This window comes from Anolis carolinensis, unplaced genomic scaffold (assembly GCF_035594765.1).
Source record: "Anolis carolinensis isolate JA03-04 unplaced genomic scaffold, rAnoCar3.1.pri scaffold_46, whole genome shotgun sequence".
Classification (NCBI taxonomy): Eukaryota; Metazoa; Chordata; class Lepidosauria; order Squamata; family Dactyloidae; genus Anolis; species Anolis carolinensis.
This window is the reverse complement of record NW_026943855.1, coordinates 110,348-125,733: the sequence shown is the minus strand read 5'-3', so window position 1 is coordinate 125,733 and position 15,386 is coordinate 110,348. Positions and strand designations below refer to the sequence as shown.

General features: G+C 40.6%; 1 protein-coding gene across 1 annotated transcript in view; it reads right to left on the bottom strand.

Annotated features, from left to right (window-relative positions):
- LOC100563187 (cholecystokinin receptor) overlaps positions 1-15,386 on the bottom strand; it is a 40,360-nt gene that overhangs the window by 1,636 nt on the left and 23,338 nt on the right. Inside the window, exon 4 of the mRNA XM_062966939.1 lies at positions 4,506-4,633. Coding sequence (XP_062823009.1) covers positions 4,506-4,633 — 128 coding nt within the window. The remainder of the gene's footprint in view (positions 1-4,505; positions 4,634-15,386) is intronic.

Below are 15,386 nucleotides of genomic sequence, written 5' to 3'. Positions count from 1 at the left end.
TGAGGCATGATCTCATGGCTTTTTGGTCGGGCTTGGGCTTAAATTAAGTGATGTTTCTTGGTGTCTCTCAGAGCAGACAACGTTGCCAAAAGGTCTAGGTTCCTGTTTCAGCTCTCAAATTCATGATTCACATTTCCTGTGTTTACCCATGTTCCTGAAAGAGTTTTGCCTTGGGAAACGGTCATGCTTTTATGCTTATGGATTTATGCCTGTGATCCTGATTTCCTGGATTTCATGTACTTTGCCATTTTTTAGACTACTGCTTTTTTGTATATGGACAACTGCTATTTTATAGCTCCTTTCCTACTCCTTTTTGGGAAAATGCCCTTTCCCCCCTTTGTACCTGCTTTTCTTAATAAACTGTTGTAGTCCAAATGGACTCCTGCGTGGTGCTGGGTGAGAAGATGCCTCAAGGATAGAGTGCAACAGCACTATTTGGCTATAGCTTTTCAATGAATATCATCACTGAGCGGCAACCAATTCAACAGAGTTTGTGGCAGCCACAAAAAAGGAAGTTTCTGGAGTAGAACAACTACGACATCCAAAGTGTTGTCAAGAGGCTGCCAAACAAGTCCTGCTCCTCTCCATCTGCAAAACCATTTGGAAGGAAATAAAAGTAGGAAGGCGTGCCTTCAATGCAAGCAGCTGACCACCCCTTCACCTGGATCCTTTCTGGGGGTCCTACAAATAACTGAGCCATTAGTCACTTCTCTATGAGGGGGATTATTCTCTGGAGTTTGGAACCTGCAGTGGCTTATTTGCGATGCACAATTGAAGCACGACAGGGTGGAAACCGGTCGTGAGAGGAAATACCTACATCCATGAAAGCAAAAATCAAAACTGTGGGGGCTCAGAAGGCGTCAAGGAGGGAACAACGAGGCAGTGCTGTGGGGAAATACAACTAGCAGCCCCCCAAAAAAGAGCCTCTTTTGGGGAGCACAGGGCTGCTGTTGCACCCTAGCCCTTGTCCTGTTTTGTCTTTCAAGAACAGCCTTAAAACAATGTGGTAAGTAAATGAAAACTGCTTTACTTCAGCAAAACATAAAGAACAGCACACTCAGTGGATTAATGCAAAAGGAAGCAAGGAAGTCTTAGGGCAAACACAGTTCTTAAGTCTCTGATAAATTCCCAAATCAAATAGCGGTCTTACTTCAGACAAAGAAACAGCAATAAATCCTTGGGAGCAGTTTCCTAGATGCAGACTCGAAGCAGGCACAAGGGGAGCGAAAAGTCAGTTTGTTACCAGCAAGAGCTGGCTGCACCTGCTTCTGCTTTAAAGCCCTGAGTCCCCTCCCAGCTGCTAGGGCAGTTCCTAATTACGCAGCTGCATTTCTGGCAGCTGATCTAGCTGAACAATGTCTCTGCTCTATTTCCTTTCGCCTCTCCTGAAATGTGGGTACTTGCAAAATCTCCTCTTCAGATTCCAACTGCCTCTCTGATTCGTGAACACTTTCCTCCTCCCTTTTCCCTTCTGAAGAAGAGGAATCCCTAACATCCCTGAGGCACCTCTTCACCCAGCACCACACCAGAGGCCAATAGTCCAATAATAGAGAGGCCGGGCTGTGGCGCAGGCTGGAAAGAAAGCCAGCTGCAACAAATCACTCTGACCAAGAGGTCATGAGTTTGAGGCCAGCCCGTGCCTGCGTCTTGTCTCTGTCTCTGTTCTATGTTATGGCATTGAATGTTTGCCTTATATCTGCAATGTGATCCGCCCTGAGTCCCCTTCGGGGTGAGAAAGAAGGGCGGAATATAAATGCTGCAAATAAATAAATAAATTTATTGGCTAAAGTCAGGATATAAATATACTAAAGCAGCCAGAGTCCATGAAATCCATGAAAACATCACAGGAACTAGAAATCCAAGAACATAGCAACAATCCAGGGCAAAATGCAGGAAAATGAACACAGGAAACGTAATTCAGGCAAAATTATTCCAAGGTGCAAAGGCACGAGCATGAAACAAGAATATTACTATTACAAGAACCAAAGACTTGAAAACTTGGCAACATAAACTGAAGATTGTTTCCCCACGGCAAAGTTGTCTTCTCTGAATTGCTGAGAATCCAACACTTAATTCAAACCCACTAAGGCACTCCTGACATCATCCCTGCTGCCCCTGGACCTGAAACTCCTTTCTTTAATTCTCTCGGAATGTCTTAATTGCCTGCTTTTCATGCCTTGAGTCCTGAGATCTAATCTCCACTCCCTTGAGATCTCTGTGCCCTCTGTGTCTCCCCAAGGCCTCTTCTCCAGGGAAAGTTCGGGTTCACAGTGTCTGCTGATTCAGGGTCAGGCCGACCTGTCTCAGACTGGCCTGTCTGCAGATCTCCCTGAATACTCTCAGCACTTCATTTTGAAATTCATCACCCTCGTCGGAATTGTCTGGCCCTTGCCAGGCTACAACAGTTGCAAGACCTTGGGAGGGGGACACCAAAGGCCATCTAGACTGCCCTGGCTGTGCTTCTTACAAGAGTGGCCATGGCTCAATACTATGGGATCCTGGGATTTGTAGTTTGGTGAAGCATCAGCCTCCTTTTGGGAGAGAAGGCTCAAGGCCTTGTGAAACCACAACTCCGATGATTCCGTAGCATTGAAACAAGGCAATCGAAGTGCATCCATTCTGCAACAGAGATGCACCCCAAGGTTTTCTTTTTCATTGCTGGGAGCTTTGGTGGTCACAGGCGCATTAGATTCGATGGCAAATGAGACTCGAGTCACATACATTGGTTGATTTTAAGTGTTGTAGCCCAGCCTGAGCCTGAGATTGGGACCATTTAGCCAATAATTGTCCCTGCACCTGCTCTGACAGAGGACTCTGGGTTTGGGCCTGACATGTGGCCAAAGTCTGTTCCAATGGATTCTGGGACCAGAGACAGAATGGTTGCAAGCAGGCATTTTGAAGCAGATTCCTCTCTGCTGCCAAGGCCAGTTCACCAGCTATCAGATGGACATTCTAGTTTAGAGGAGGATAATGTGTTTGACAGGAGGGAGGTGATAACTCACAGAAGGAGGGAAAGAGAATGTTTGCGAAAAAGTAAACAACTGCTTTTGAAGTGTGCTAATGAATAGCTTTCTCACGAGAGAAAATGTGTTCTCATGAAAGAAAGACCTTGAATTTTCCTTAAATGCCTGGTTCTTCTCTGCTACGGCAGAGGTGGCAACATTGTAATTCAAGAGAGAAAGACCTTTGCTCCGTGTTCCTGTATATTCTTGCAGCCGTGGATCTTGCTCAGGTTCCAGCCTTGTTTTGCCTTTGAATCCAGTTGAATGTTCCAGTAACTTTGCCATTTGGATTTCCATTACCTTGGATTACCTAGGAGTTGATCTTGCATTCTAGTCTTGTTTCCTATGGTTCCAGTTTGTTCCTACACTTGGAACTGAATCTTGTTTGGACTATTCTTGATGCTTTTCATGGGACTGTGTTTGATATCTGGTTTGGATGATGTTCGTTGAATGACTTTCCTAGACTCTTGCTTCAAGATTTTTAAGTACACTACTCGTGTGGATTTAAACCCATTTTATTGACTCTGAACCTCATTTGCTTGTGCTTACATAGAACCAGGCCCGGTCCAACGTTGAAGCAGCTGAAGCTGCCGCTTGGGGCGCACGTTGAAGGGGGGCGCTGTTGAGGCCTCGACAGCGCCCCCGTGTAAATTTAGCGCCGGTGTTTGTCTAGGTGCTGCTGGTGGGGACCATCACTCGCCAAATGGCCGAACGAGGAAGGCCAGGCTCCACAAGAAGACCTAGCTCTTCTAGGGAGACCTCATGAGGTCTCGCAAAGTCTCGCGAGGTCTCCTGAGAAGAGTCTGGCCTTCCTCGTTCGACCGTTTGGCGAGCGATGGTCCCCGGTGGCAGCGGCGGCAGGGACCATCACTCACCAAACGGCCGAACGAGGAAGGCCAGACTCTAGGAAGGCCTAGCTCTTCTAGGGAGACCTCGCAAGGTCTCGCAAAGTCTCGCGAGGTCTCCCTAGAAGAGCTAGGCCTTCCTAGAGTCTGGCCTTCCTCGTTCGGCCGTTTGGTGAGTGATGGTCCCTGCCGCCCCGGCTCTCAGGTATTGGTTTGTGTGTGTGTGTGGGGGGGGGGGGTAAATTCGGGGGGGGGGCGCAAAGATTTGGTTCACCTACCCCCCCAAAATTACCTAGGGCCGGCTCTGCTTATAACCATCAATAAACAGCTTGTTTGCTTACATTCTGGGGTGGGGCTCGAGTGTGGTTTTAAGGTGCCTAAGCAGCCTAGGGATGCAATATTAAGTTGTGTGATTTTGTAATGTTGTGGAGAAAGTGTGTGCTTCAGTCAAGATGAAAGTGAGATGATGATGATGTTGATGATGATACCTCCTCCCTGTCCAAGTCATTTCTAAAAATGCTGAATGACGGCATGTCCAAGACAGGACTGAGGCAGATCCTCCCTCCCTCCCTCCCTCCCTCCCTCCCTCCCTCCCTTCCCCCCGGACCAGGTTTACCTGTCCCCAGGTGAGCCCCTCCCCCCTTCTCCAGGTACGCACCTGTGGCCTTGCGCGTGAGGTCCATCTCGAACTGGATGCCCCGGTAGAGTTCGCGGGAGATGAGCCCGTAAGCCACCGTCATCACCAGCCCCGGGACCAAGAAGAGGGTCACCAGCAGCAGGACGTACCTGGGCGAGGGAGAGGAGGAGATGAGCAGGTGAGGCCTTCGAATCATCTACTGCCTTACAGCAACCTCATGGAGTTCAAGGTCTGTAAGTTGGTGGTCTCCCATCCAAGTACCAACCAGGGCTGGCCCTGTTTTGCTCTCAGGATCAGATGGGATCTCAGATGGGAAACATTTTGCCAGAAAAGCAATTTCTTGAGAAATTCAGTATTCTCTACCTAATAAAGGGATGGCCAACATCGGCCAGGATCAGGGCAACTGGACTTCAAGGGAAGTGACCTGTCTGGTTTTGATGACCCCATCGAAAGGTTTTCTGAGGCAAGGGACCTTCAAAAGTGGTTTTTGTTTGAAATAGAGCCTAAAGTACACCTGGGTTGACTTGATGGACTCCCATCCAAGCACCTACCAGGGCTGACCCTGCTTAGCTTCCGGGATGCGATGGGCTTTGGCACCTCCTGTGGTTCTACGGTGATACTTGGTGTCTTTTCAACACCTGGGGTGACTTGATGGACGCCCATCCAAATACCAACCAGGGCTGACCCTACTTAGCTTAAGGGATGCAATGGGCTTTGGCACCTCCTGTGGTTCTATGGTGATTGTTGGTGTCTTTTCAACACCTGGGGTGACTTGATGGACTCCCATCCAAACACCAACCAGGGATGACCCTGCTTAGCTTCTGGGATATGATGGGCTTTGGCACCTCCTGTGGTTCTACGGTGATTCTTGGTGTCTTTTCAACACCTGGGGTGACTTGATGGACTCCCATCCAAACACCAACCAGGGCTGACCCTGCTTAGCTTAAGGGATGCAATGGGCTTTGGCACCTCCTGTGGTTCTACGGTGATTCTTGGTGTCTTTTCAACACCTGGGGTGACTTGATGGACTCCCATCCAAACACCAACCAGGGCTGACCCTGCTTAGCTTCCGGGATGCGATGGGCTTTGGCGCCTCCTGTGGTTCTACCGTGATTCTTGGTGTCTTGTCGAAGGCTTTCACGGCTGGAATCACTGGGTTGTGGTGAGTTTTCCATGTTCCAGAGGCATTCTCTCCTGATGTTTCGCCCACATCTATGGTAGGCATCCTCACAACCTCTGAATTACATAAAAAAAACCCTCACCGCAACCCATTCTTGGTGTCCTTTGCCAAACCCTGTGATGTTTCCCTCCGCCCTGGTTGTCTTAATTGGCTTCTGGCTCCGTTTCCTGCCGTGCAGCATTTGTGTCTCAAAGGGGGCACCTTCCAGGCTCAAGGAGGAGGAGAGGCGACCAGCATAAGCCTTTATAGGTCCCCGGTCACTCCATCAGAGGTGGACTTGGACTCCACAAGGCCTGGCCCCCTCCTCAAGGGTCTCCAAGGGTCCTGCCGGACTCCCTGTGCACCCTTTTGCTCCATGACCCAAAAACAGCCCTGGAATAAAACGGCTTCTGCAGTGTTGCTGTATGTCTTTCGGGCTGTGTGGCCATGTTCCAGAAGCATTCCGTGCACAAAGAATCTGCGAACCTCACCTCCTCCAAGGTGAACTCAACCACCTAAACTGGGCTCTACAGGCCAATGGAGACTCCACCACAGACATCAGAAGAGCTGCAAGGCCAAGAACAAGCCATGAGAGTCAAGACAAAGATCCACCCAGAGGAAAGGTGTCCTTACCATACATCAAGGGAACCACTGACCGCATAGGCAAACTGATGAAGAAGCACAATCTACAGACCCACAAAGAAAATCCAACAAATGCTACGGTCAGCGAAGGACAAGAGGGATCCTCTCTCTTCTGCAGGAGTCTACCGGATACCATGCAGCTGTGGACAAGTCTACATAGGGACCACCAAAGGCAGCATTGCCCAAACAAGAGTCAAAGAACATGAAAGGCACTGCAGACTCACTCAACCAGAGAAATCAGCCATAGCAGAGCATTTGATGAACCAGCCTGGACACAGAATACTATTTGAGAACACAAAAATGCTGGACCATTCCAACAACTATCATGTCATACTACACAGAGAAGCCATTGAAATCCACAAGCATGTGGACAACTTCAACAGAAAGGAAGAAACCATGAAAATGAACAAAATCTGGCTCCCAGTATTAAAAAACTCAAAAATCAGAACAGTAAATAAAAAGCAATACTCTGAAAACAGAGGATTTCCAGACATGAATCAACCTAGGGCAGTTAACGACTCTAAACAAAGGATGCCCCAGAGGCAGGAAGAAGACAGCAGATAAGCTTTTCAATGCTAATTAAAGTGATTAACTACACAACATTCACACTGACCTCTCTCACCCTAGACTTTCCACAGATATATATTAACCTCTTTGCTTAGTTTTCTCCATACCTCACAACCTCTGAGGAGGCCTGCCATAGATGTGGGCGAAACATCAGGAGAGAATGCTTCTGGAACATGGCCACACAGCCCGAAAGACACACAACAACCCTGTGATCCCGGCCATGAAAGCCTTCGACAACACAGGCTTCTGCAGTGTTTTGAATGGAGACAGTGTGTCTGTGGGCGTGAGGACGCACAATCCCATGCTTCCATATGCTCAGGCTCATGGGGGTCTTTTGAGCAAAAAACAGGTGGCCATCTGGCTGGAAGGCTTGGATTGTGCCTGCCTTTATGGAAGAAGAGGGTTGGACTGGATGGCCTCTGGGGGTCCCTTCCAACTCTGTAGTTCTACGGTTCCCTTCCCACCTCCAGAAGATCTGCCCTGAATCATCCCTTCAAAAAAACTGGCCCTCTGTCAAGGGTGCTTTGTGCTTTTCCTGCATGGCAGGGGGTTGGACTAGATGGCCTTTGGGGGTCTCTTCCAACTCTATTATTCTACGGTGGAAAGGAGGGAGGGTCTTAAGGTGAGTGGGAGGGAAGAAGGCCTGGGCCAGAGAGAATCAAAGCCACTTTGAGAGGAAAGCGGGATACAACAACAACAACAACAACAACAACAACAACAACAACATAGAGTTGCATAGTAAGAGAGTTGGAAGAGACCCCATGGGCCATCTAGTCCAACCCCCTGCCTTGTAGAAAAAGCACAAAGTACCCCTGACAAATGTCCATCCAGCCTCTGTGTAAAAGCAATAATATAGTACAGTCTCACTTATCCAGCATTCGCTTATCCAACATTCTGGATTATCCAACGCAGTCTGCCTTTTAGTAGTCAATGTTTTTGTAGTCAATGTTTTCAATACATTGCGATGTTTTGGTGCTAGATTTGTAAATACAGTAATCACTACATAACATTATTGTGTATTGAACTGCTTTTTCTGTCAAATTTGTTGTGAAACATGATGTTTTGGTGCTTAATTTGTAAAATCATAATGCAATCTGATGTTTAATAGGCTTTTCCTTAAACCCTCCTTATTATCCAACATATTCGCTTATCCGACGTTCTGCTGGCCCTTTTATGTTGGATAAGTGAGACTCTACTGTAATAGTAATAGTAACAACAACAACAAGAATAGAATCATAGAATTGTATAATAATAATAATAATAATAATAATAATAATAATAATAATAATAACAACAACAAGAAAAACTCAGCCACTATCAGGACCTCAAGATTGAACTGCAAAGACTCTGGCAGAAACCAGTGCAGGTGGTCCCAGTGGTGATGGGCATACTGGGTGCCGTGCCAAAAGATCTCAGCCGGCGTTTGGAAACAATAGACATTGACAAAATGCATGGGAAGATCCTTAACAAAATGGAAGGAAAAGCTGAGAAGGAGAAGACCTGGCTCTGGCTCACGAATGGGACCCTGAAGAAGGAGACAGAAGGCCTGATCCTTGCAGCCCAGGAGCAAGCCATCAGAACAAATGCAATTAAGGCCAAGATCGAAAAATCAGCTGATGACCCAAAATGCAGACTGTGCAAGGAAACCGACAAAACCATGGATCATCTCCTCAGCTGCTGTAAGAAAATTGCACAGACAGACTACAAACAGAGGCACAACTATGTGGCCCAAATGATTCATTGGAACTTATGCCTCAAGTCCCACCTCCCAGCAGCAAAGAACTGGTGGGATCACAAACCTGCAAAAGTATTGGAAAATGAGCACACAAAGATACTGTGGGACTTCCGAATCCAGACTGACAAAGTTCTGGAACACAACACACCAGACATCACAGTTGTGGAAAAGAACAAGGTTTGGATCATTGATGTTGCCATCCCAGGTGACAGTCGCATTGAAGAAAAACAACAGGAAAAACTCAGCCGCTCTCAGGACCTCAAGACTGAACTTCAAAGACTCTGGCAGAAACCAGTGCAGGTGGTCCCGGTGGTGATGGGCACACTGGGTGCCCTGCCAAAAGATCTCAGCTGGCATTTGGAAACATTTGGATCTGCCAAGTGCAAAAGGCCACCCTGCTGGGATCTGCAGCATCATCCGAAAATACATCACACAGTCCTAGACACTTGGGAAGAGTTCGACTTGTGATTTTGTGATACGAATTCCAGCATATCTACCTTGTTTGCTGTGTCATACAATAAAATAATAATAATAATAATATTTGTGCACATTCTACAACAATACCTCTAATATCTGAGGCTCTTGGGAAGAGCCCGATATTATTATAATAATAATAATAATAATAATAATAATAATAATAATAATAATAATAATAATAATAATAATATACATCACACAGTCCTAGACACTTGGGAAGTGTTCGACTTGTGATTTTGTGATACGTAATCCAGCATATCTACCTTGTTTGCTGTGTCATAATATAATAATAACAACAATAATAATAATAATAATAATAATAATAATAATAATAATAATAATATTTGTGCACATTCTACAACAATACCTCTAATATCTGAGGCTTTTGGGAAGAGCGCGATATATAATAATAATAATAATAATAATAATAATAATAATAATAATACATCACACAGTCCTAGACACTTGGGAAGAGTTCGACTTGTGGTTTTGTGATACGAAATCCAGCATATATATCTTGTTTGCTGTGTCATAAAATAATAATAATAATAATAATAATAATAATAATAATAATAATAATAATAATAATAATACATCACACAGTCCTAGACACTTGGGAAGTGTTCGACTTGTGATTTTGTGATACGAAATCCAGCATATCTATCTTGTTTGCTGTGTCATAAAATAATAATAATAATAATAATAATAATAATAATAATAATAATAATAATAATAATAATAATATACATCACACAGTCCTAGACACTTGGGAAGTGTTCGACTTGTGATTTTGTGATACGTAATCCAGCATCTCTATCTTGTTTGCTGTGTCATAAAATAATAATAATAATAATAATAATAATAATAATAATAATAATAATAATAATAATACATAACACAGTCCTAGACACTTGGGAAATGTTTGACTTGTGGTTTTGTGATACGAAATCCAGCATGTCTACCTTGTTTGCTGAGTCATACAATAAAATAATAATAATAATAATATTTGTGCACATTCTACAACAATACCTCTAATATCTGAGGCTCTTGGGAAGAGCCCGATATATAATAATAATAATAATAATAATAATAATAATAATATACATCACACAGTCCTAGACACTTGGGAAGGGTTCGACTTGTGATTTTGTGATATGAAATCCAGCATGTCTATCTTGTTTGTTGTGTCATACAATAAAATAATAATAATAATAATATTTGTGCACATTCTACAACAATACCTCTAATATCTGAGGCTCTTGGGAAGAGCCCGATATATAATAATAATAATAATAATAATAATAATAATAATAATAATAATAATAATAATAATATACATCACACAGTCCTAGACACTTGGGAAGGGTTCGACTTGTGATTTTGTGATACGAAATCCAGCATCTCTATCTTGTTTGCTGTGTCATACAATAAAATAATAATAATAATAATATTTGTGCACATTCTACAACAATACCTCTAATATCTGAGGCTCTTGGGAAGAGCCCGATATATAATAATAATAATAATAATAATAATAATAATAATAATAATAATAATAATATACATCACACAGTCCTAGACACTTGGGAAGGGTTCGACTTGTGATTTTGTGATACGAAATCCAGCATCTCTATCTTGTTTGCTGTGTCATACAATAAAATAATAATAATAATAATATTTGTGCACATTCTACAACAATACCTCTAATATCTGAGGCTCTTGGGAAGAGCCCGATATATAATAATAATAATAATAATAATAATAATAATAATAATAATAATAATAATAATAATATACATCACACAGTCCTAGACACTTGGGAAGGGTTCGACTTGTGATTTTGTGATACGAAATCCAGCATGTCTATCTTGTTTGTTGTGTCATACAATAAAATAATAATAATAATAATATTTGTGCACATTCTACAACAATACCTCTAATATCTGAGGCTCTTGGGAAGAGCCCGATATATAATAATAATAATAATAATAATAATAATAATAATAATAATAATAATAATAATAATATACATCACACAGTCCTAGACACTTGGGAAGAGTTCGACTTGTGATTTTGTGATACGAAATCCAGCATATCTATCTTGTTTGCTGTGTCATACAATAAAATAATAATAATAATATTTGTGCACATTCTACAACAATACCTCTAATATCTGAGGCTCTTGGGAAGAGCCCGATATATAATAATAATAATAATAATAATAATAATAATAATAATAATAATAATAATACATCACACAGTCCTAGACACTTGAGAAGTGTTCGACTTGTGGTTTTGTGATACGAAATCCAGCATATCTATCTTGTTTGCTGTGTCATACAACGTCGTTGTGTCAATAATAATAATAATAATAATAATAATATTTGTGCACATTCTACAACAATACCTCTAATATCTGAGGCTCTTGGGAAGAGCCCGATATATAATAATAATAATAATAATAATAATAATAATAATAATAATAATAATACATCACACAGTCCTAGACACTTGAGAAGTGTTCGACTTGTGGTTTTGTGATACGAAATCCAGCATGTCTATCTTGTTTGCTGTGTCATACAATAAAATAATAATAATAATAATAATAATATTTGTGCACATTCTACAACAATACCTCTAATATCTGAGGCTCTTGGGAAGAGCCCGATATATAATAATAATAATAATAATAATAATAATAATAATAATAATAATAATAATAATAATACATCACACAGTCCTAGACACTTGAGAAGTGTTCGACTTGTGGTTTTGTGATACGAAATCCAGCATGTCTATCTTGTTTGCTGTGTCATACAATAAAATAATAATAATAATAATAATAATATTTGTGCACATTCTACAACAATACCTCTAATATCTGAGGCTCTTGGGAAGAGCCCGATATATAATAATAATAATAATAATAATAATAATAATAATAATAATAATAATAATACATCACACAGTCCTAGACACTTGGGAAGTGTTTGACTTGTGGTTTTGTGATACGAAATCCAGCATATCTATCTTGTTTGCTGTGTCATACAATAAAATAATAATAATAATAATAATATTTGTGCACATTCTACAACAATACCTCTAATATCTGAGGCTCTTGGGAAGAGCCCGATATATAATAATAATAATAATAATAATAATAATAATAATAATAATAATAATAATAATAATATACATCACACAGTCCTAGACACTTGGGAAGAGTTCGACTTGTGATTTTGTGATACGAAATCCAGCATATCTATCTTGTTTGCTGTGTCATACAATAAAATAATAATAATAATATTTGTGCACATTCTACAACAATACCTCTAATATCTGAGGCTCTTGGGAAGAGCCCGATATATAATAATAATAATAATAATAATAATAATAATAATAATAATAATAATACATCACACAGTCCTAGACACTTGAGAAGTGTTCGACTTGTGGTTTTGTGATACGAAATCCAGCATATCTATCTTGTTTGCTGTGTCATACAACGTCGTTGTGTCAATAATAATAATAATAATAATAATAATATTTGTGCACATTCTACAACAATACCTCTAATATCTGAGGCTCTTGGGAAGAGCCCGATATATAATAATAATAATAATAATAATAATAATAATAATAATAATAATAATAATAATAATAATACATCACACAGTCCTAGACACTTGGGAAGAGTTCGACTTGTGATTTTGTGATACGAAATCCAGCATATCTATCTTGTTTGCTGTGTCATAATATAATAATAATAACAATAATAATAATAATAATAATAATAATAATATTTGTGCACATTCTACAACAATACCTCTAATATCTGAGGCTTTTGGGAAGAGCGCGATATATTATAATAATAATAATAATAATAATAATAATAATAATAATAATAATACATCACACAGTCCTAGACACTTGGGAAGAGTTCGACTTGTGGTTTTGTGATACGAAATCCAGCATGTCTATCTTGTTTGCTGTGTCATAATATAATAATAATAACAATAATAATAATAATAATAATAATAATAATAATAATAATAATAATACATCACACAGTCCTAGACACTTGGGAAGTGTTCGACTTGTGGTTTTGTGATACGAAATCCAGCATATCTATCTTGTTTGCTGTGTCATAATATAATAATAATAACAATAATAATAATAATAATAATAATAATAATAATAATAATAATAATACATCACACAGTCCTAGACACTTGGGAAGTGTTCGACTTGTGGTTTTGTGATACGAAATCCAGCATATCTATCTTGTTTGCTGTGTCATAATATAATAATAATAACAATAATAATAATAATAATAATAATAATAATAATAATAATACATCACACAGTCCTAGACACTTGGGAAGTGTTCGACTTGTGATTCTGTGATACGAAATCCAGCATCTCTATCTTGTTTGCTGTGTCATAATAAAATAATAATAATAATAATAATAATGTCCCTTGTGAATATTGGCCGGGATCCCTCTGCACATTGCTCTGCATCCCTTGGCTGGGGTCCAGGAGGAGACCATCTCGCTGACCACTGACCGGCCACATGGGGAGAAAGAGAGGGTCCTCCCGAGGCAGAGACTGAGAGCATCGCTCCCTCGGGAATGCCTCCGTCTCCAGGCGCTAGTGACGAGATGTCAGCCCACGGAGGAGGAGGAGGCGGAGGATTAATCAGGCTCATCAATCAGCATTAATTGGCTCTGGCATCCTCCACATTCATGCGCCTTGGCATCACTCCTGCTTCTGATGCTGCCCGTCACTCGAAAGTAGGGCGAGAGGGGCTGCAGTGGGGAGATTGGAAGGGTCATCTGAGGCCAGAGTGGGTGCCTCAAGAGCATCTATACACACAAACGATTGTCTATGTCAGGGGTCCCCAAACTAAGGCCCGGGGGCCGGATGGGCCCTCCGAGGTCATTTACCTGGCCCCCGCCCTCAGTTTTATAATATAATATATTGTATATACATATAATATTGATATTAATATTATAATGTAATACAATATAACACTAATAATAATACCATATAATAATATTAATTATATATTCTATATTACATATAATATTACTAATAATATTACAGTATAGTGGTATAGTTCAATATAGTAATATATAATGCTAATATTGTGCTATGCTAATAATATAATATATTGTATGTACATATAATTTGTAAGCCACTCTGAGTCCTCTTTGGGGTGAGAAGGGTGTGATACAAATGTAGTAAATAAATGCAGTAAATAAATAATAAATAAATTTTAGACTTAGGCTCACCCAAAGTCTGAAATGACTTGAAGGCACACAACAACAACAACAACAACAACAACAACCCTAATTAACTTGACTATCTCATTGGCCAGAAGCAGGACCACACTTCCCATTGAAATCCTGATAAATTTATGTTGGTTAAAATTGTTTTTATTTTTAAACATTGTATTGTTCTTTCATTGTTCTTGTTGTTGTTGTTTTTGCTCTACAAATAAGTCATATGCAGTGTGCATCGGAATTTGTATTTTTTTTTCAAATGATAATTCGGCCCCTTAACAGTCTGAAGGATTGTGGACTGGCCCTCGGCTTAAAAAGTTTGAGGACCCCTGGTCTATGTACATAGAAAATGTGTCCAAATGACATATATGGTTACAGTTCCCCGTACAAAGCTCAATTTGGCCGTACCCACCACAATGAAAAGGAGCAACAGCTCTAACACAAAAGTTGTTCAAGTCTGGTATTGGGTCCAATACATATAGGCTTCAGGGATACAGTCAATGAAAATATCTTCCAAACAGATGGTTGGTCGTGTTGCTGTATACTGGATTGAAGAAAATAATGATGGACTGCAAGGATCAGGCCTTCTGTCTCCTTCTTCAGGGTCCCATTCATGAGCCAAAGGGAAATGTACTGGATCTTTAAGTTTAAAACCTTTTCCCCTCAGGGACTTAATGAATCACTTAATTTTAGCTGTTTCCTTTAAACCTTCAAGTACTCTTTAAAAACCTTTGAATGAACCTCCAGAATTACTCGCAGTTGAAATCACCACAAGCAGAGTCACTCAGTGAAAGCATTTAGCACTATGCAAGTATAATACTGTTATATAGGTTACCTTTACTTTTGTTAATACTGCTGGTAAAATACTTGTTACTCTATGTTTTGTTTTAGATAGAAATTCATTGTTGCTGAGTTTAACAACTCCTGAAGAAGGGGTTTTTCCCTGAAACAGGGTCAAAAATACCCGGGACCCCTGTAGACTTGGGACTTTATTTGGACTTTACTTTTGAAGACTTTTTTGAGAGCGGTGCTCCATC